Genomic DNA, 19762 nt, shown 5'->3' with positions numbered 1-19762 from the left:
CGAGTGCACGCTCCTATTTTGGTGTAACGTTTTTAAATATATTTGTGTTTGAAAGGTTTTGCAAATATCGTTAAACATGATCATCGTTGTCATAATCAGCCGTGGCCAATCCAAAACTGGATGAAGTCCTCCCCATGCTGCAACCATCTCTCGTGATCCTGCGATGTAATAGTCCACCTCGTCTCTGCACACTCGCTGATTTTCTTGCTCCGTCTCCTTGGTGGACGTCCTCCTTTATATATTTATTGCTTATTTTTAAGTCCAAACTTGCAAGGGCACCTTTTAGTTTCTTAAGGTATTTTGTAATATTGTTTTTCTTGGAAAAAATATGCAACGTGTGTGCATTTTTATTTAACTCAGTTATTTGGTTCTAGAATGAAGTGATAAGTGCGGTGGTGAGTGCACTATGTATGTATGTTGAATTTCTTTCGCACCGTACATAGCCAACCGCGCAACAAACTGATGCTAAATCCCGGCCACGGCTAACATCGGTGGCGGGTGATATCTGCCCCTCATCCTGAGCCTCCCCTTCACCACCAACCCGTGTCGTCAAAAAAACGATCTCCGTGACAAACACGGCGGGGAGAGATGCCTTTATCAAGCGGTGCATTGAGAATAATAACCACAATTGGTATTACTCGCAGCAGCAGCAGCAGTAGACATTGTCCCCGGCTCGCAAGGCTGATGCCCGCTTGCAGGGTGGGTGCCGAGTCAGCTTGTGCTGCCACTGGGTGGTGCCCTTTCAAATGTTTTGAAATCGCGTGGAAGAGTGCTCTCGAGACTTGCCCAGTGGCATAGGGCAGTCTGTGAAAAAACGAATCGCTACCCTTATAAAAGGAGCCACACATTTAGTTTAGTCGTTTGATTACCTTTCCTAATCGTGTTTTTGTATTGTTGTAGCATTGTGACCCGCCTCGATTGGACATCTGAGACAAAGAGCTTTATAGCTCATTGTATTCGTGGTAGCGAGATGTTATGTCCCTCGCCTGATATACTGGAGGTTGTCAGTAGTTCGATCCCGACTGTATATTTGGAGTTTGCAAATCTCTCTCCGTGGTCGCGTAGATTTTTCTGTGGGTCCTCCGGTTTTTCCCTCCACATTTAGAAGCACGCGTTTCTAAAATTTGGATACTGTAAATTTCCACATGATAAGCCACTTCGTTGAGCTATCATTTGTGGCCAGGTCGCTTCCGAAAAAGAGCTAAATAGCTCGGTGGGCCTTACCTGGTAAAGTCGAAATCATTTTAGGATTCCTCCAGCATAAATACATACTCTGATGATTCTGACGCTTGACGAGTTTGTGTCTTGCCTTCGCCACACCAGAGACATTGCGGCGAGGAACGTGCTGGTGTCGTCGGCGGACTGCGTGAAGCTCGCCGACTTTGGGCTGTCGCGGCACATGGAGGACGACACCTACTACAAGGGTACGGGGCGAGCGTCCACACCGAGACCACACCGTGTCTGCACCACGGTTGCTCGCTCTGCGCTGTGTGTGCCTCCTTTTCCTTCCTGCGCGCCTGCCGTTGCCTGCATCGTTGCATTGGGTGTTTGTGGCAAGATGCTAACTCCCTCGCCTGGTATGCAGGAGGTCGTGGGTTTGATCCCTACCCTGACGCCTGCTGTATATTAGGAGTTTGAATGTTCTCCCCGTGGTCGCAAGAATTTTTCTCTGGAACTCCCTACTTGTTGAACACCCTACCATTGGAAATTGGGCTCTCAGATATTATTGTTGATATATTAAGTCCTGACTAAATGCACATCTGTTTGCAATAGCTTTCTTAAAATTGACTTTGTTCCTCTCGGCCTCCTATTTGCCCCATCCGTTTTCTTCTTCATTATCTTTGTCCTTACGCCTTGAAACATGGTGAAAAGGCAGCGAATAAGCGACAACAATTATTATTTTTACCATTAGTATGCCTCCGCGTGCGGCGGGTTGTTGACTGCCTGCTGCCGGCGGGGGAACGCCCGACGGGGTGCCCATTGCCCGCCCGGTCAAAGGAGCGCGACTCCGTTGATGATGAATTGCGAGGTGCAGAGAGCCCTCTCCGTTGCGATTTCGGGTTCGTGGCCCACCCTGGCGTTGGGCACGACGCCCGACGTTGAGTTCCGAGGCGGGGGGGGGTGGCACTAAATTCGGTTCCTCAAGTGAAACATCCGATGGCACAGCTGAGCAGGCCTAGTGATTGCGAGAGGCCTCCTGCTGGCTCCTGGTCGATTACGTGTACGTAGGTCGTACGTCGGGTTGTTAAGTAACATTTTTTTTTCTTAAAGCGTAATCGATCATCGCACTCGAAAAATCCGATGATTAATTCATCATCGGCGTGCCGAAGATCTAGTTTTAGCCCAATGGTTTTATTTTCATGGATGTATTATTTAACGTTCTGCACTGAGACATTTTGTAAAGTAGTTTGTTTCTCAAGGTCTCCTTTGGGATAAATAAGCTACTTTTTCAAAATAACGAACTAAAATATTAACACATTTAAAAAAATGTTTTCACAGCCTCCAAAGGGAAGTTGCCGATAAAGTGGATGGCTCCTGAATCCATAAATTTCCGAAGGTTCACCTCCGCTAGTGACGTCTGGATGTTCGGTAAGCTGGCATGTTGATCGAATGTAATAACTCGGATTTGTTTTCATTGGTTCATGACTTTCCATGTGTTCCTCAACTGGGAATACTGGCGCCTTAGCCCCTACATGACTATACGGGACGTCTGTTAAAACATTACCAAGCTGCAGCGTGGACAAAATTCTCTGGCACGTGTTGTGACGGGTACTGCAAGATCCGACCGTGCCCGTCCAGTGCTCGCCTAGCTGCATTGGCTTCTGGTTGTCCCACGTATACATTACACTCATTACACAAAGTGCCTGCCACAAATAAACCACAATACCTTGCTGATCTAGTCAAGGAGCATAAACCATCACGCGAACTCTGATCATCCTGGCAGTGGCTTTTGGCTAGCCATCGAGCTAAGACGGTCACCGCATCAAACGCTTTTAGATGTGCTTCTGTGGCTGTCTGGAACGCTCTTCCTTCCAATACTTGGAAGCCACTGGAGCTATGCATTTTTAAATTTGCATTGAAAACTTTCTTTTTTAATGCTTTCTGTGTTTAATCTTGATTTAAAGCTTTCGTGACTGCAGGAATCCATACTCTTTGGTTCTTTTGGTAAAGTCACGTAGAAAGAAACGTCGTGATCTGTTATTTTTTTTAATTTTACATTTCTGTGTTTAGTTTGTTGTCCTTTCCCCCGGACCTCCGATTAGCACGGTTGGCTACGTTCGTTGCGAAAGTAGTTCAACATACATACGTGAATAGGCATGACGTTTTGACTCGCAATAAGATGAGTACAAGCTTCGTCGGCCAAAGCCAATCCAGCCCTTGCTGTCATTTGCAGGTGTGTGCATGTGGGAGATCCTCATGTTCGGAGTGAAGCCCTTCCAGGGCGTCAAGAACAACGACATCATCGGGCGCATCGAGAATGGCGAGCGGCTGCCCATGCCCCACAACTGCCCGCCCACGCTCTACAGCATCATGACCAAGTGCTGGTCCTACGACCCCAGCAAGCGGCCGCGCTTCCTCGACCTCAAGCAGCAGCTTAGGTGTGCGGGCGTGTGCTTGTGTGTCGGTGGGGAGCTGTACTGTCACGGTTAGCACGCTGCGCTACGAACCTGGCGACACGAGTTCGATTCCTGCTCATGGCCAACACCGCTGACGATTATCTGAACCGATCCTGGGCCCTCCCCTACGTTGACTAAAATGAGTACCTAGTGCGGTGTGCAAACATCGCCACTGTACATGCACACGTACGTCATCAGATTGGGAAAGGGTTAACAACGATGCTATAACGTAGCCGTGCGTTAACGGCACCACGGTTTGTAACTGACCCACGCTGGCATTCCGTGAACCGCACGCTTGTGGCCTTGCTGGGTGCAGCGACATCTACGAGGATGAGAAGACCCAGCAGGAGGACCGACAGAAGAGGGATCATCGGCGGATAGCGCCTCCCTGGACAGCCGGAGGGGCCGACGAGGCACCCCCTAAAGTGAGAGCATTTGAACCTCTTTTCCTCGCCAGGTCTCGGCTATATTTATTTCTGCAGGGACCATCTTAACCTTTGACTGTGGAACATCTCCCGCGCATGCCTTCGTCGCGTCTTGCCTTGGCTGTTGCAGCCCTCTCCTCTGTGGTCTCCCCGAGTCCGACGTACGCCTCCAACTCCCAAATGATACAAAATGCAGCCACTTGGCTGTTTACTAAACTGATCTATGAAACCATTTTTTTTAATTTTACCAGCTAAGGACCACTGAGCTCTTAGCTCTTTTTCAGAAGCGACCTGGCCACAAATGACAGCTCAACGAAGTGGCTTTTCACGTGGAAATTTATAGCAGCCAAAAATACTCTAAGCGCATGTTGATTTTAAATGAAGAGGGAAAAACCAGAGGACCCGGAGAAAAATCCACTCGACCATGGGGAGAGACACATGCAAACTCCGCAAATACAGGCATCAGGGTCAGAATTGAACCCACGACCTCCTACATACCAGGTGAGGAAGTTAACGTCTCACCACCGTGGCCCCATATCCAAGATTACTCTGCCCGAAAACTCAAATCCTTCCACTAGCTCTCAATGCAATCCCAGATAAATATGAATATTGAACTCGCCATCTTCAAGATTCTCCTCCCTCCTCTTACCTCACTCTACTCTCCTCCACTTACTCTCCACTCAAGCAATCAAGCCTTTAAAACATATTTTTGTAGCCAATGCAATGACATTCAATTCATATCTCCAGTCAACCTCTGTTCAGTGGGAGATCGTTTATTCTCCTTTGCTGCCCCCTGGTCTAAAACTCCCTTTCCCCTCGCCGTCCGTGCTGTCAACTTCCTGTCCTTGTTTAAATCCAGGCTCAAGACCTACCTTTTTTTCCTCTGCGTGTGACTGGCTGCCTGTCTCCCGCGTGGGCACAGCACAGTATCAAAGTCGTTACTGTATGGAGATATTTTCTTTAAATGTATTGGGTTTTTTTCCGCGTATGACTAGGTGCAGTTCTAGACAATGTGTCGTTTGCATTTTGGGAGCTGATCGATGGGAAATCAAAAAACAATTGCAGCAAAAACAGCAGCCTCCACACTCTGACTTTTGTGGAAATGCCAATTTCCCCCCCCCCCCCCCAGCTATTTTCGGCTTTCAAAACTCAAGTGTCTGTTTTTGTACGACGCATATCTGTGTATTTACACTTGAGCAGTTTCCATCAATTCTCCCGGCGTCTAGCAGCCACTCTCTAGTCATTTTTTTAAACCTATTTTATTTTACCAGGTATGGCCCCCACTGAGCGATTTAGCTCTTTTTCACAAGCCACCCTGGCCACAAATGGTAGCTCAACGATGTGGCTTATCATCGCGTGGAAAGTTATAGCAGCCAAATATAAACACATGTTGATTCTAAATGCGGAAGGAACAACCGGAGGGCCTGGAGAAAATCCACGTGACCACGGGGAGATAGACATGAAGACTCCAAATATACAAGTGTCAGGGTCGGGATCAGACCTACTATCCTGTATGCCAGGCGAGGGAGATTACATCTCGCCACTGCGGAGCCCCTAGTTGTCACGGACTACCAATTCATTAATTATAGCGACTGTTTAATGTTCATGCCTCTAGCTGTAAACACGAGCAAAAAAAAGAAAAGTTTTTTGTTGGTTTTATAAGTGAGTGGGCGAGTGAATGAATGAATGAACGCTTTAAATTTCCAGCCAAGCAGACCGGCGTTTCCAGGAGGTCGAGTGGTGGACATGTCCCACGGGAGCCCAGTGCACCCCCACATGAACCATCACCAGGTAAGCTCACTCACGGTCACGATTGTAATATAAATGTAAAAAAATATATGAACGTGGTCTTTGGGGCTAAGCCGCGTGATGTGCAATTTAATTTCTCAAGCTTTCGCCACACACAACTACGTGCATATTTTGACTCAAGCGGTTCGTTTGACCTGTGGTGAAATTATCGATGAGGTTGTTGTTTTGATTTAAAGCTTTCGTGACTGCAGTAATTCATATTCTTAGTTTTTTCGGTAAAGTCACGTTGAAGAGAAACAACAAAATAACAAAATATATATAAAAACAATAAAAAAAATTTCTCACGACGTTTCGACCATTACTCAAACGGTCATCATCAGGTGTGTCGGTTTGCATAAATTTATTTTGAAAACGGCATATTTATTTATATATATAAAAATAACGTTTGCGTCACGTGCAACGATGGCAGTTTGCCAGGACTAGTCCATCTATTTTTTGAAAAGAGGAGGGGGGAGACGAAATTTGTTTTTATGTATGCTGTCTGAAAGGCACTGTAAGCGTGAACAATCAATCAAGAACTGAAATGATTTATCAAATCTTTCCAATGATTGCTAAGATAGAATCCATCTTCTCGGTTGAAATTGTCTCTGTGTTTGTATATGTGGATAGCCTCATGAACGAATCTCTCATGGAAGCCAGATGGCTTACAAAGAACCTCCGTCTTGGAAAAGTCAATGGCATGTGAGCCTACTGAATTAGAACAATGATCTGCTACGGCCGAGGTGTTGGTCCTACCGTGTTTAAGGTCTGCTTTATGTTCACGAATGCGGTCCGAGATATGGCGTTTGGTTTCTCCAATGTAACTACTACCACAGAGGCAACTTAGTTTGTAGACACCAGGGTATTGTATGTCCGGAATCACATCTTTTACAGACGGAACCAGATCACGGATTTTATGTAATGTGTTGAAACGGACCTGGATCTTGTGTTTATTCAAGATTTTGGAGATCTTTTTTGTGATCCCAGCAATGTAGGGTAAAGTGATGGTTTTGAAAGGCTCCTCAAGAGGGTTCTTCTTCATGGTTTGAGTGATAGCTTTGCGGATTGTATAGTCGGAGTAACCATTAGCCCTAAGAGCTTGGTGTACGTGCTTGAGTTCACTACCAATCGCATTTACACTCACCTCTGCTACTGTAACTTCTTCTAATGCGAAACGAATTCTTTTCAAAACTAGCTTAGCTCTTATCTCAGAAAAAATCAGACTTATACGCACAGAACTAGATCAGTTAGACAAGACACTCTACAAATCACACTTATCATTGACGGCAATAATGTCCACATCGGATTGGGAACATGTAGACAATATGACTGCCTCTTCAGCTGCTACTATGTCGACCAAATGTAAGGAAAACCTGATTTCCAAATTTAACCTCCTCTTCAACAAAAGACCGGACCCACACACCAAAAAGTTAGACGTTAATAAAGTCGTAATTAATCGCAGTAACAGTTCTATTTCCGATGGTCTGAAATCCGTTTTAGCTAAAGGTCTAAACTTTGCAGTCACACCTAAACACATACCAGTTAATGATATAATTGCCCAAGTAGACGTTGCTCTCAGGGGCCTGGGTCACATCGCTGCAGACGTAGCAAGATCTGAAATCGCTGCAACCCTCAAAAACGCTAAGATGCCAGCTAGCAACCTCAGCAAAGATGAGCGTTTTGAATTATATAAATTAAAAAAGAGGAATGATATTGTAGTTCTCTCAGCTGACAAAGGCAATGCTACTGTTATCATGGATAAAATAGAATACAACAACAAAATTAAAGAATTACTCGACGATGGTAGTTATACAAAAATAAAAAGAGATCCCACCAACAGCCTCGTCACACAAACCAACAAAATAATTTCTGATTCAACCGCATTAATTGATCAATCTAAACAGTTTTCGTTGAAACCTTCTGCTGCCAGGCCACCAAGATTATACGGCTTACCAAAAATACATAAAGTTGATACACCTCTTCGTCCCATAGTCTCTACTATCAGCTCCCCCACCTACAAACTAGCTCGTTTTTTGTCTGAAATCCTGCGTCCTTTCACTGGAAAGACCACCTCTGCGGTACAAAATTCTACTCACCTGGTATCAACAATCAAGGGTATTTCCCTGTCCCCAGACGACCTGCTTGTCAGTTTTGATGTAGTTTCCTTATTCACCAAGGTTCCTGTACCTGACACCATTGCAATCATTGAAGACTTAGTTCATCAAGGACTAAACACTGAGGTACCCCCCCTGGTGAGACACTGTTTAACCAATACATACTTCACTTGGAATGGAACTTTCTACAAACAAACTGAGGGCACCCCAATGGGCTCCCCCCTTTCTCCAGTTATAGCTAACATTTTCATGGAGAAATTTGAGACTGACGCCATCCAGACTGCCACTCTGCGCCCAACCTTATGGAAGAGGTACGTGGATGACACTTTTGTCATCTGGCCACATGGCCGGCCTGCTCTAGACCAATTCTTCGACCACATCAATTCCATACACCCAGCCATCAGATTTACCATGGAAGTCGAAATAGATGGCAAGATACCTTTTTTGGATGTCCTAATTAAAAAGAGACCTGATGGTTCAATGAGCCACTCTGTCTACAGGAAAGCTACCCATACGGATGCTTATCTGAAACCGGATTCCCACCACCATCCATCACAGAAGAATTCTCTCATCAAGACTCTGTATCATAGAGCCCAATGCATATCCGACCAGGAACACATAAGCAGTGAACTCAAGCACGTACACCAAGCTCTTAGGGCTAATGGTTACTCCGACTATACAATCCGCAAAGCTATCACTCAAACCATGAAGAAGAACCCTCTTGAGGAGCCTTTCAAAACCATCACTTTACCCTACATTGCTGGGATCACAAAAAAGATCTCCAAAATCTTGAATAAACACAAGATCCAGGTCCGTTTCAACACATTACATAAAATCCGTGATCTGGTTCCGTCTGTAAAAGATGTGATTCCGGACATACAATACCCTGGTGTCTACAAACTAAGTTGCCTCTGTGGTAGTAGTTACATTGGAGAAACCAAACGCCATATCTCGGACCGCATTCGTGAACATAAAGCAGACCTTAAACACGGTAGGACCAACACCTCGGCCGTAGCAGATCATTGTTCTAATTCAGTAGGCTCACATGCCATTGACTTTTCCAAGACGGAGGTTCTTTGTAAGCCATCTGGCTTCCATGAGAGATTCGTTCATGAGGCTATCCACATATACAAACACAGAGACAATTTCAACCGAGAAGATGGATTCTATCTTAGCAATCATTGGAAAGATTTGATAAATCATTTCAGTTCTTGATTGATTGTTCACGCTTACAGTGCCTTTCAGACAGCATACATAAAAACAAATTTCGTCTCCCCCCTCCTCTTTTCAAAAAATAGATGGACTAGTCCTGGCAAACTGCCATCGTTGCACGTGACGCAAACGTTATTTTTATATATATAAATAAATAAATATGCCGTTTTCAAAATAAATTTATGCAAACCGACACACCTGATGATGACCGTTTGAGTTATGGTCGAAACGTCGTGAAAATTTTTTTTATTGTTTTTATATATATTTTGTTATTTTGTTGTTTCTCTTCAACGTGACTTTACCGAAAAAACTAAGAATATGAGGTTGTTGTTGTCGGCCTGTAACTTCCCAATCCTGGGAAAGGGCCTCTCCTGTTTTCTTCCGTTGCTTCCTCTCCTTCGTTGTTCTTGTTCAGTCGCAGCCTCCGAATTCTCTAGTTTCATCTCGCTTCCGTCTCTTCTCGCGTCTTCCTCTGCCTTCTCTCGCTATGTTATCCTTTGTCAAATTGATTTTTTTCTCTGTGGTTTAGGCGATGAGTTTAAGAGGAAGAGGACTCTCCCCCACCCCCCAACTAATGAGTCAACCCAGACCCTGAATTGTATCGAGGGTCTAAACATTAAATGATGTTCAGCTGTTTTTTTAAGCCGAAGATGCCTGTAGTGGAGCGCGTCTGATAACCCCATAGTCCACGCGTGACGATTATAATCCCGTGCGTTTACGCTTCTGGGAAATAATTGTGTGGAAGCTGACCATAGTTGTTTATCAGCAGTAGCAGCCCCTTCTTGATGCGCAAACTCCTGCAGCAGATTGCGCACTTCAATTGGCGGTCGACGTTCGGAGTAGACTGCAACCCTCAAAAGAATGGCGCCACCCCCGTGATCCGTGGATCAAACAAATTACTCGAGATGCCGGGGTATGGCAGCAAGAGCGGTTTACGTGAATGCTGTCGCAAGAGGTTACACGCTTGACGCAACGGTCCTTGGCCGACTGTGCTTGATGAATGAACAGCAGCAGCAGCTTGCAAAATCTGTTGCATCCTGTAGGCGGTGGGATCCTCGGTGGCGATGCCAGCTGTGGCAGGGCCCATCTACCAGAGCACGGGTCCCCTGAGTGACACCTGGATCCAGCCACACTCGGGCGAGCTCTCGCCTGCGCGCCCCATCAGCAGCGAGGTGCGTTATGGTGCCAGCGAACGTAGGGCGGGGGGGATGGGGGGGGTATTTGGCGAAGGAAGACACGGCAACAAAAATTCGAACGGCTCTTACATTCGTAACTACGTAATAATTGTGGACTTGTCCTTGGAGAGCGAATATAAGTAACAAAGTAAATAAGCAGGCATCACCGCCGTTTTCCCATATTTGTCTCTGCATGTGAAAGTATTTATTGTGCACCGCATCATTCCAAACATTCCCCGGGCAGTGAATCCTGTCACCTGCATTTGTTTACCTTGATAAAGTGAGTGATTCTGGGAGCTTCACAGCAAACACATGCACATATTGAGCAGCGTTCAGCTCAGTGCCCAGCTCTCCGATGTGTTTTCGAGTTGCGGGTGTTTGGCACGACTTCCCGACGTTTCGCTCCTCGCTTCTGGCAGCTTCTTCCGAAACTTCGGACATCGTGGCGAACAAAACTGTGTGCTACCCCAACAAAAACATGTCGGGATAGCCATGCAGCACAACCGCGAAAATCTACGAGGCGCCTAATATTGAGCAACGTATTTTCTCTACCGGTAGTCCTACGACGGACCGGAGCATGCTCGCCGGGTCATGGAGCTGGAGCAAGCGCTGCTGGAGCAACGGCTGCATCAGCAGCAGCAGGATATGGTCGCCGACGAGAAGTGGCTGGAGAACGAGGAACGCCTTCTGGTACAAGCTCTGCCCTGCTTCGCTCGAATGCATGGTTGTATGAGCAAAATCTTTTGGGGGCCAGGGAAGTTTGGTGCGCATTGGTTATCGACTTCGGATGTTATCTTCTAAATTAGATGTCACATTGTTGCAAGGGGCACCACGGTGGCGAGATGTTAACTACCTCGCGTGGTATACAGGAGATCGTGGGCTCGACCCTGAAGCCTGCTGTATATTTGGAGTTTGCATGTACTCCTCGTGGTCGCGTGGATTTTTATCCGAGTCCTCTGGTTATTCCCTCCACATTTAGTATTTGGTTGGTATAAATTTCCACGCGATAAGTCACTTCGTTGTGCAACAATTTGTGGCCAGGTCGCTTCTGAACAGGAGCTGTCAGTGGGCGTTACCTGGTAAAATAAAAAAAAAATAGTTTCGTTTAACATGGGGTCAGCTCCTCAGATTTTCTTCCTCCACGTGCTTCTATTCTGCGCCTTTTCTCGAGCCACGTCCACTGTCCTCATATCCAGTTCCACCGCGTCCTCCCCCCTCACCCTCGGTCTCCCTCTGTTCCCCGAGCTGTGTACCGGTGTCATCTCCATTGCCCTTCTCGTTGTACCTCGTTTGTAGTTTCTCAACAAATTCCCGCACCATCTAAGTCCAGCCTCCCCAAACCTTCTTGAGAATGGTAATAATTCCCGTTAAGGCTGGACGTTGTCTTAAGTCTAATTATACTCCAAACTCAAGGCTAAAGCACAACCTTGTCTGGATACTGGCTATTTATAGGTTGCGTGCAATGCCATGCAGACTTCCCTATTTGCTGGGTGTCAGGCTTGTCTGGAGACTGCAGTAATACATTCTGTTCAGCACTGTGTAGCTTATGATTCTCGACAAGAAACGAGTGTGAGCTGGACTGGAATCTCCCCCTTCTTCTTGTAGAGTCTGTAGTTAAACCAACACGTTGTTGTTGTTATTTACGTTTTGTGGCAGTTTTTTTTACAAGCATTAGCTCTGTCCGTCTGCCTTTAACTTTGGGGCGCGGTAACGCACATCATGGTGATCCAATAAGAACGGCGCTTGTTTGCGTAAAGTTGCGTTGCACTTAGGGGGACCGACCGTGTCGAGAAATCCGGCGATATCGACTCAAGGCGTTTCCCACGTCTCCCCGGGCGAGCCCCCGCTATCCGAGCCTTGCCATCTCGTCGTGGCCTCCAGACGCACTGCTTCCTTGCGGGGCCTCGCGTGACAGCAAGCGTCGTTACATTCTGCCCTGGACAAACACACGTTGGAAAGTGTTACAGAATCCATGCGCACGCATGGTTTTTCTTTCTCGTTAAATCAAGATTTTCTTTCTCCAGAAACCAGATCACTGGACGTCCCGGAACAGTGACGGCCTTCACGACAGCGGATATCGCGGAATGGTGCTGTGACCTGACTTGACCCTAAACAATCACCCAGTGCAGTCAACTCCCGGTTTACCCGCGGATTATATCCGGGTTGCGGATTAATCGTGTTTGTGACAATTTTTTTTAATGTTCACGTGCCGGTTTCGTTGTTAGCCGCTCCTCACTCGTTGGGGATCAATGGCCCGATGCACACTTAGTTCCCCAGATCGAGCGAGCAAACCGATTACTCTTAAGAAATAATAAGAACAGATGGCAACACTGTCTTCCCATCCCCCCATTATACAGAGGTAAATGGATTAAATATTGTTTGACACCGTAAAATTACGCATGTTTTGGCATTCATCCGTGTTTTAGTTGGGCCACCCCCTCCTCCTTGTTACCCCGAACAATCGGGCTGTAAATTCATTTTCAACCTTATTTTATTTTGCTCTCTCTGCTATGAAGAACGGCCGTTGCTCCAAACATCGGCTATTTTATATTTTCCTCTTTAGGGCAGCCTTATTGACTGAACGTGTCAAGGTTCTGTTATTTGTGCTCGCGCATGACCGCCGACGCAGTATCACACCTATCTTTTTTCTTGTTTTGGGTTTTAAATGCTTTGTTTATATTTCACCGATTTATCGTTTCGAACGTATGCTTTGCAACAGAGCTCCGAACACCAACCCGTCTATCAGCCAGTGGGTAAACCCGGTGAGTAGTTCATTTGTCATGCATCCGGTTTAATTTCTGAACAGTTTTATAAGTGTGAATTTCTCAGAACTCGACAGTTTTTACGTTTATAATGTGTGTTATATTCCTTTATGGGTCACAGTAGTTATACAATATTGGCACAAGTTGCTCAAAAAAACCTCAGGCATTGACCTATTTAATGGCCACATAGAAATGTACAGTTTCCACGCATTTCACTTAACGCTTGTACAATTATACCCCTCTTAACGACAGTAATTGATTCCACGAAAACGGTCATGAAGTGATTTGGTCGTTAAGCAATTCATGTTTCCACTTCACAAGCGCAGCATACAATGAATGTAAACAATGCCCCAAACGCTCATGAATAGACGTCACTGATTGGACGAGGCCTGGTCAGACCACTTTTGTAGCTCGCCGATTGGCCGACAATGGCGGTCGCGTGCTCGTCGTGAGCCTGTTGTTATCAGGTGAATGGTCGAGAAGCTAACACATTGCGCTCTATGGAGGCCCGTCGTTAAGCGATTAGTCGTTAACAGGGGTGCTCATTAAGAGGGGTTCTTCTGCAATGTGTAAAGATCCCTCGAGGTGTGTAACGTGCCTTGCCGTCAGTGCCCCGCCGTGTTTTCGGCTGACGGTTGGGGTCGACACGAGCCTTCTGATTTCAGACCGGACATCTGAGTTTTAAAGAGCTTAGCAGCTCGTCGGATTCCTCCAGTCTTTAATAAAGATGCCGATTCTGAGATGAAGTGAGGTGAACGTGAATGTGGCTCGCCGAGTGTGAAACCTTGCATTCCCTTGGTCGACCATGTCAGAACCACCGGCGCCGCCTAGGAAGCCGCCTCGCCCGGGCGCCCCAACCCACCAGCCCGGCTTACCCGCTATGGTGACCGCCGCCCCCGAAGCCCAGAACGGGGGCCCTAAGGTGAGGGGGGGGGGGCCTACCCTTGGCACCACGTGCTCAAATCCCAGCTGCACTCAGTTGGGGATGACAACTACCTGCCTGACAGTCTCGGTTACAGAGAAGGGATTTGCATTTGAATGGAAAACTTGTTTAAATTCCTTGGCCTAACATCTCGACCAAACCAATGCTGCCCTGCTGCAGGCTCTGGCATAGGGGTACTACCAGTGGCAGCTGTCTCAATGTGGCACAAAGGTGTACTCAGCACCAGCCTGAAAATGGGCATTAGTCTGCCAGTAGGGGTCGATGTTGGTACGTTGTGTTTTTCATTGAAGCAATTTGCCAGTTATCGATCAAATCTGGACCGTGTCACCATCATACATGGCCTTTTCAAATGATGCCACGGAATCAGTAAACTACGCTGCGTAGCAGACGGCGTGAACCCCTGCAACACGCAGCAAGCATGCGACGACCCCGCCACGTCACCGCAGCGCGTGCCATGGGCCTTTCATCATCATCATCAGCCCCATCCACTACTGGGCGAAATTCCTTCCCACGCCATCACCATCGCTCACGGTCCCAGCACTGCTACCATCCATCTCCGGCATGTGAAGTGATCCAATTCCTCTCCCTCCCTTAGCCGCCGCCACCCCTGGTGTCACCCCATTCTCATCCATCGGCCGTCGTCCCCCCTCCAGCCAAGTGTCCCCCGCCCGAGCCCAATTGCCTAGTTGTCAATGTGACGTCTTTGATTTGTGCTTGTTACCAGAGCACGGTGACTTTATTGCTTATCAATCGCGAGGTCCTCCCGATGGATTTTGCTCAAGCTGTGCGTGCGGTGCATGAGGCCGGTTTGTTCCCGTGCCTTCCTGTGCTCACAAGAGCTGCAACAAATGCAGTAATTTCATCAATTTGAAGTAATTTATTCAAGAGCCAATCTTCACTGTTCAGTCTATAGCGCCACCTCCCACCTCCGCTCCCCTCCATCAAAGCGGTGGGCGAGAAATTATTCTTTTGTCTGTCGATAAGCATCCTAATTTCACGAAACATTTTTTATGCTGGCAGCAATTCATCTGGGATTGACTTTAAGGTCAAGAGGCCAACAGTGCGAGTTTCGAGTGCTGTCTCCGAATATATTTCCTCGTAATATTCTCGTGAACTCTGACCTTCCTCATGAAAATTTCAATATTCCAGTGCCACAATGAAATTCAATTTGGATTTTTTTTTATTAAAACGTGCAAACACCCCCCCCCCCCCATAATTGTTACCAAGAACATGGAGGTTTTTAAAATGTTGTCTTTTTGAGCGTTGTCTGCTAAGGCACAATTTTGCACACGAGCACACACGTGCACACACACAATGTCCCTATTCCTTGGGTTTGCGTTTACCCTAGTTTGGCTTCACATCTGAAAATAGCTTTCGGTTTCACGAGTAATTTGCCTTACAAGGCATTTGGCATCACTTAATGAAATTACTTGGAATTGACGTGGGAGACTTCGGCTTCCAAATGTTGCAGGCTCGGTGACGTTGCGGCTGCCGTGCAGGCCTCTCGACAAATTAGCTTTTCGGTCAATTATTCCTCTGCGATGTGTTTTATGGTTGTTCGCTGTCATGTCCGTTTAGCTCCCGAGCTTCTTCAGGAACTGAACTGTCGAACGGCACGCGGTACAAATCCCGTTGGTTGCAGCTTGCTGTCCCTTTTTTGTGCTTCATCAGTGTTGAGATTTTGGCTCGCAAAATCTCTTGGCATTGGATGCTCGACAGATCAGAACAAGATTGGCAATTGCTTTTGGAATATTTTTTCACATTTGTGGGAATTCAAGGTGGACGGACACGAACGACAATTTATGCAGAATGGCAGCAGTTGATATGACACGGCAGCAGCAGGGTCTTGTAAACTGGGATTTAAAGTACGTAGGTTTGCTTTCATGCAAAACACTTCGTAAGAAAATGTGAATGTTTACAAAAGGATATTCCGAACAAATGAATTACAAGTTGTAACATTTTAATTATTTTTACCCTTTGCATGAGCATTATGTTTTAATTGCTTTTCTAATCCAACATTTTCTATTTTACAATGCATGTCATCAGCTATGCTTCGTGCTCTCTGGCCGGGTGGTTACGTTTACTGGGCTAACGCTCAAACATGGCGACCTTTTAATGACGTCCACCTGCATCTGTCGCCGTTGAATCGAGCTTGTTTTTCTCGTGTTTGTGCAAATTTTACGCAAATGCCCCTGTCTGCCCGTGACTAATGTTAAATTATATTTTCTTTTATTTTGCTCTGTGCCGCTGCTACCGATATCTGCGTGCCTACCAGCTCTGGAGGGTAAGCTGAGAGCCGTGTGTTGCTGTGCGCTGCTTTGTCCTGACGTGGCCCTTTCATTGTTGTGGGTCATTTTGACCTTGCTCCTATTTTTGAGCTTTTTAGCAATAGTTGTGCATGCTCACCACTCTTATAGCAACTAACAGCCGCTTTTATGTTTTTATGCAGCATGTTGTTTCCGACCTGTATAGCCCACGTGCTTGCTCCTCCCCTAGCCTTGCTTTTGAATGTGAATACAATAAAAAACGTAGTTTAAGTCGTGTGCTTCTATCGGAAGCCGCCTTTGGACTTCTTAACCAGAGTAAGAATGTGTGACTCGTATGAGGACTGTGCTTATACAAGGTGTGATTATATCTAACTTTCACTGTATTTAATCAGTTAGTGCCCACCCCCTCCCCATAATGGACAGAGAGATGACAGACAGCTTAATGCATAAATACTCTCAACCCTAGTTGGAAAACATTGAATAACATAGACGAATAGGCGTTACATAATCACGCGGACATTACGCAGAGCTCATGGCGTGATTTCCTTCTTGTCACGCATTCACGAGGAGTTGAGTTGCCCCCCTCTACCCCCTGCACTGCCCCCCCCCGTGCGCCCCACCAGAGTTACAATCGAAACGTCGTGCGCGTGTGACTCAGACCCCCCCGCAGGAGATCACGCCACCCCCCACGGCCGACCTGGACCGCACCAACGACAAGGTGTACGAGAACGTGACGGCCCTCGTCAAGGCCGTGCTTGAGATGTCGGCCAAGATCCAGCCCGCCGCGCCCGACGAGTACGTCGCCATGGTCAAGGTGAGGGCGCCGACTCGCCGCGAACGCACTCGGCGGTGCGGTGTGTAACGCGTGCTGCTTGCGGTGTGCCGCTGTCGTGCGACGGGACTCGGGTGCGAGCGTCGCACCGCACGTGACTGTGTCGCCGCTCTCCGCAGGACGTGGGGCTGTCGCTGAGGACCCTGCTCGCCAGCGTCGACGAGGCGATCCCCACGCTCCCGTCCTCGTCTCACAGAGAGGTGCGTGCCGCGGCCGCCTTCCCATTTGCAAAGTTGGCGGGGTGCCCTGAACCCCAGTGACTTGAACCCGGAGACTTGAGTTTGCACAGCCTAGGACAACATCGGTGGTGAATGATATCTGAATCGGTCCTAGCCTCCCCCCACCTCCAATCCCCCTCTCCCCCTTCACCAACCTGCACTGACCAGCGTGGTGAAGTACGGTCAAACAACTGCTAGGACCAACACGACGTGGGAAGGCATTTGTCCAGCAGTGGATTGACAAAGGACCGTCAATATTTCTAGTTACCCTAACCATTCTGCTTACAGTCTGTCTCGGATGACACGAAGAGGTCCACGTGCTTACCAACAGATTTTGAAAAGCGTTGGTGGTATCGGAGACTTGAGTGGGAACCGGCAGTGCGGTGGTTCGTGCATTGCGGTCCAATCCCACCAATGGCTATGCTTATCAGTCCATGGCTTTGTGATATCTGAATGTTTTCTTTGGCCTTCATTAGGTCGTTTAGAGTATTTTAGAGTAATTTGGCTGCAATACATTTCCACGTGATGATAAGCCCTTTCGTTGAGCTATCATTTGTGGCCAGGTCGCTTCTGAAAAGAGCTACATAGCTCAGTGGGCCTTACCTAATACAATGAAAAATAGTTTTGTTTAGTTTAGGTCCGTTCAGCCTGAAAATTAGTACCTGGAACGGTATATGAACATCCGCCTCAAGAGTTGCTCGATAACAGCACTTGCCCCTGTGGTCGATGAGGAAAACCGGGGAGCCCTGTGTTGCACGAGTGACAAGTTGTATTCAGGTCATTGGCTATTAAGTCGTTCCATAATTTACCGTCATTGTTACACTTGATGCAGCAGCTGTGGTGGGAGCTTCCTTGGCTTGGCCCATTTGGCTCATGATTTTATATATATCATGATTGCCTAGCATAGACCCACATGCCCAAATCGCCAAGCAATCAGCAACAATGTATGGGTACGTATGTTGAACTTCTTTCGCACCGTATGTAGCCAACCATGCTAGCCGGAGGTGTGAGACAACACGAAAGAAGGCATAATAGATAAGAGTTAATACTTGTCTTGAAATCGAGGTGTAAGGGTGGTGTGTTGCCGCCTATGCCGGGATGCGCAGGTGGAGATGGCGCAGAAGGTGCTCAACTCGGACCTGGCCGAGCTAATCGGCAAGATGAAGCTGGCGCAGCAGTACGCCATGACCACGCTGCAGCACGACTACAAGAAGCACATGCTCACCGCCGCGCACGCGCTCGCCATGGACGCCAAGAGCCTCCTGGACGTCGTCGACCAGGCGCGCATCCGCCTCATGGCGCCGGTCGCGCCCGCCGGGGGCGCCCGCTGGTGATGGCGCCGGTCTCGCCCGGCCGACACCCTCCCCCCGCCGAGACTCTGCCCTCCCGGCGATCCACGCAAGAGCGCCGGTTTGAAATCTTCCTCGGCTGGCATCGCCGATCCGCATATCTATCAAGGGCCCCACCCCCCCCCCCCGCCGTCCACCACCACCAACGCGGAGGCTTATTTTTAATTTTTAGAACAATCGATTTCCTCTCCGTCACTCATTTCTGCCGCGGAGTCGTACGGGCGAGTCGTCGGTCGGTTCGTGGCTGTTGGCTGGTGCCCCCAGGGGTCGCCACTGGTCCAGTCATTGCGCCGGCAAAGTGCCGCCGATTCGGTTCCAGTGACGGTGACCCGTTACGTGCTGCCGACTCGCGGCGGGCGGTTGCCTACCTGGCCCTTGGGGGGCGGGGGGTGGTTGGACGATGACCCCCCCCCCCGAAACTGTTGCTACAACCGTACCAAAAAAAAAAGTAGCGACCGGCTTGTGACGCGCGGACGCTGTCGTTCGTCGTCGTCACGGTGCGTGCGTCGGGGCTGGGGACGTCGGCTGCGCTCGAGTCCATTGAGATTCACTACCGCTCCGTGAGAGAAGTGGCCCGGGGGGGGCACCTTCTTGCTAATGCGAGCAAGGGGGAGAGAGGTGGGCGGTGTGCCGGCGTTCGCAAGTGACGACGCTGTGAGATTTTGTTTCGGGGTGGGGGGGTGGGCTGGGTGGGGTGGTGGAGGTGGGAAAGAAAAAAAACGTTAACGCCTCGCTGTTGTGAATCATTACCTTGCATGGTAACGCTCGGCCTGGCTCGTACGCTCGCTCTGCGACGTTTGACGCCAACCCGGCAGCTTTCCGGGTTGGCACAGGGGGACGAAAACCTCCGCATGACAAAGGCGGCGGTACGCCCAGGGAGGAGGGCGTTTCGTGCGGGGTGGTGGTGGTGGTGGTGGGGAGTGTTGGCCTGGGCGAAAGAACAAAACTGCAACAACTGCAGTGAGTCCGTTACCCAATTAACGGCGGTGTCTTTCTTTACAAAACATAAAGGGAACAAATTAATGTGGGTAAGAGTGTTGACGGTTTAACATTAGCAAGG

The 19762-nt window shown here is 48.1% G+C and overlaps 1 protein-coding gene across 7 annotated transcripts in view; it reads left to right on the top strand.

Moving 5' to 3' along the window:
• LOC116946622 (focal adhesion kinase 1-like) overlaps positions 1-19380 on the top strand; it is a 69097-nt gene extending 49717 nt beyond the window's left edge. For 6 of the 7 annotated variants that reach the window (XM_076070019.1, XM_032961707.2, XM_076070024.1 and 3 more), the window contains 13 exons: positions 1324-1424; positions 2500-2589; positions 3395-3599; positions 3934-4042; positions 5750-5833; positions 10200-10328; positions 10890-11021; positions 12356-12418; positions 13051-13093; positions 13906-14015; positions 16962-17117; positions 17255-17335; positions 18460-19380. In XM_076070019.1, the coding sequence (XP_075926134.1) occupies positions 1324-1424; positions 2500-2589; positions 3395-3599; positions 3934-4042; positions 5750-5833; positions 10200-10328; positions 10890-11021; positions 12356-12418; positions 13051-13093; positions 13906-14015; positions 16962-17117; positions 17255-17335; positions 18460-18687 (1531 nt within the window). In that variant the 3' untranslated portion in view covers positions 18688-19380. The remainder of the gene's footprint in view (positions 1-1323; positions 1425-2499; positions 2590-3394; positions 3600-3933; positions 4043-5749; positions 5834-10199; positions 10329-10889; positions 11022-12355; positions 12419-13050; positions 13094-13905; positions 14016-16961; positions 17118-17254; positions 17336-18459) is intronic. The other variant, XM_032961714.2, reaches the window with a different exon arrangement.
• The last annotated feature ends 382 nt before the right edge of the window (positions 19381-19762 follow it).

This window comes from Petromyzon marinus, chromosome 27 (assembly GCF_048934315.1).
Source record: "Petromyzon marinus isolate PM22_M1 ecotype Great Lakes invasive population chromosome 27, UKy_Petmar_22M1.pri1.0, whole genome shotgun sequence".
In the NCBI taxonomy this organism is placed as follows: domain Eukaryota; kingdom Metazoa; phylum Chordata; class Hyperoartia; order Petromyzontiformes; family Petromyzontidae; genus Petromyzon; species Petromyzon marinus.
Note: the sequence above shows the minus strand (reverse complement) of the source record. Positions and strands in the feature narration are given on the sequence as shown.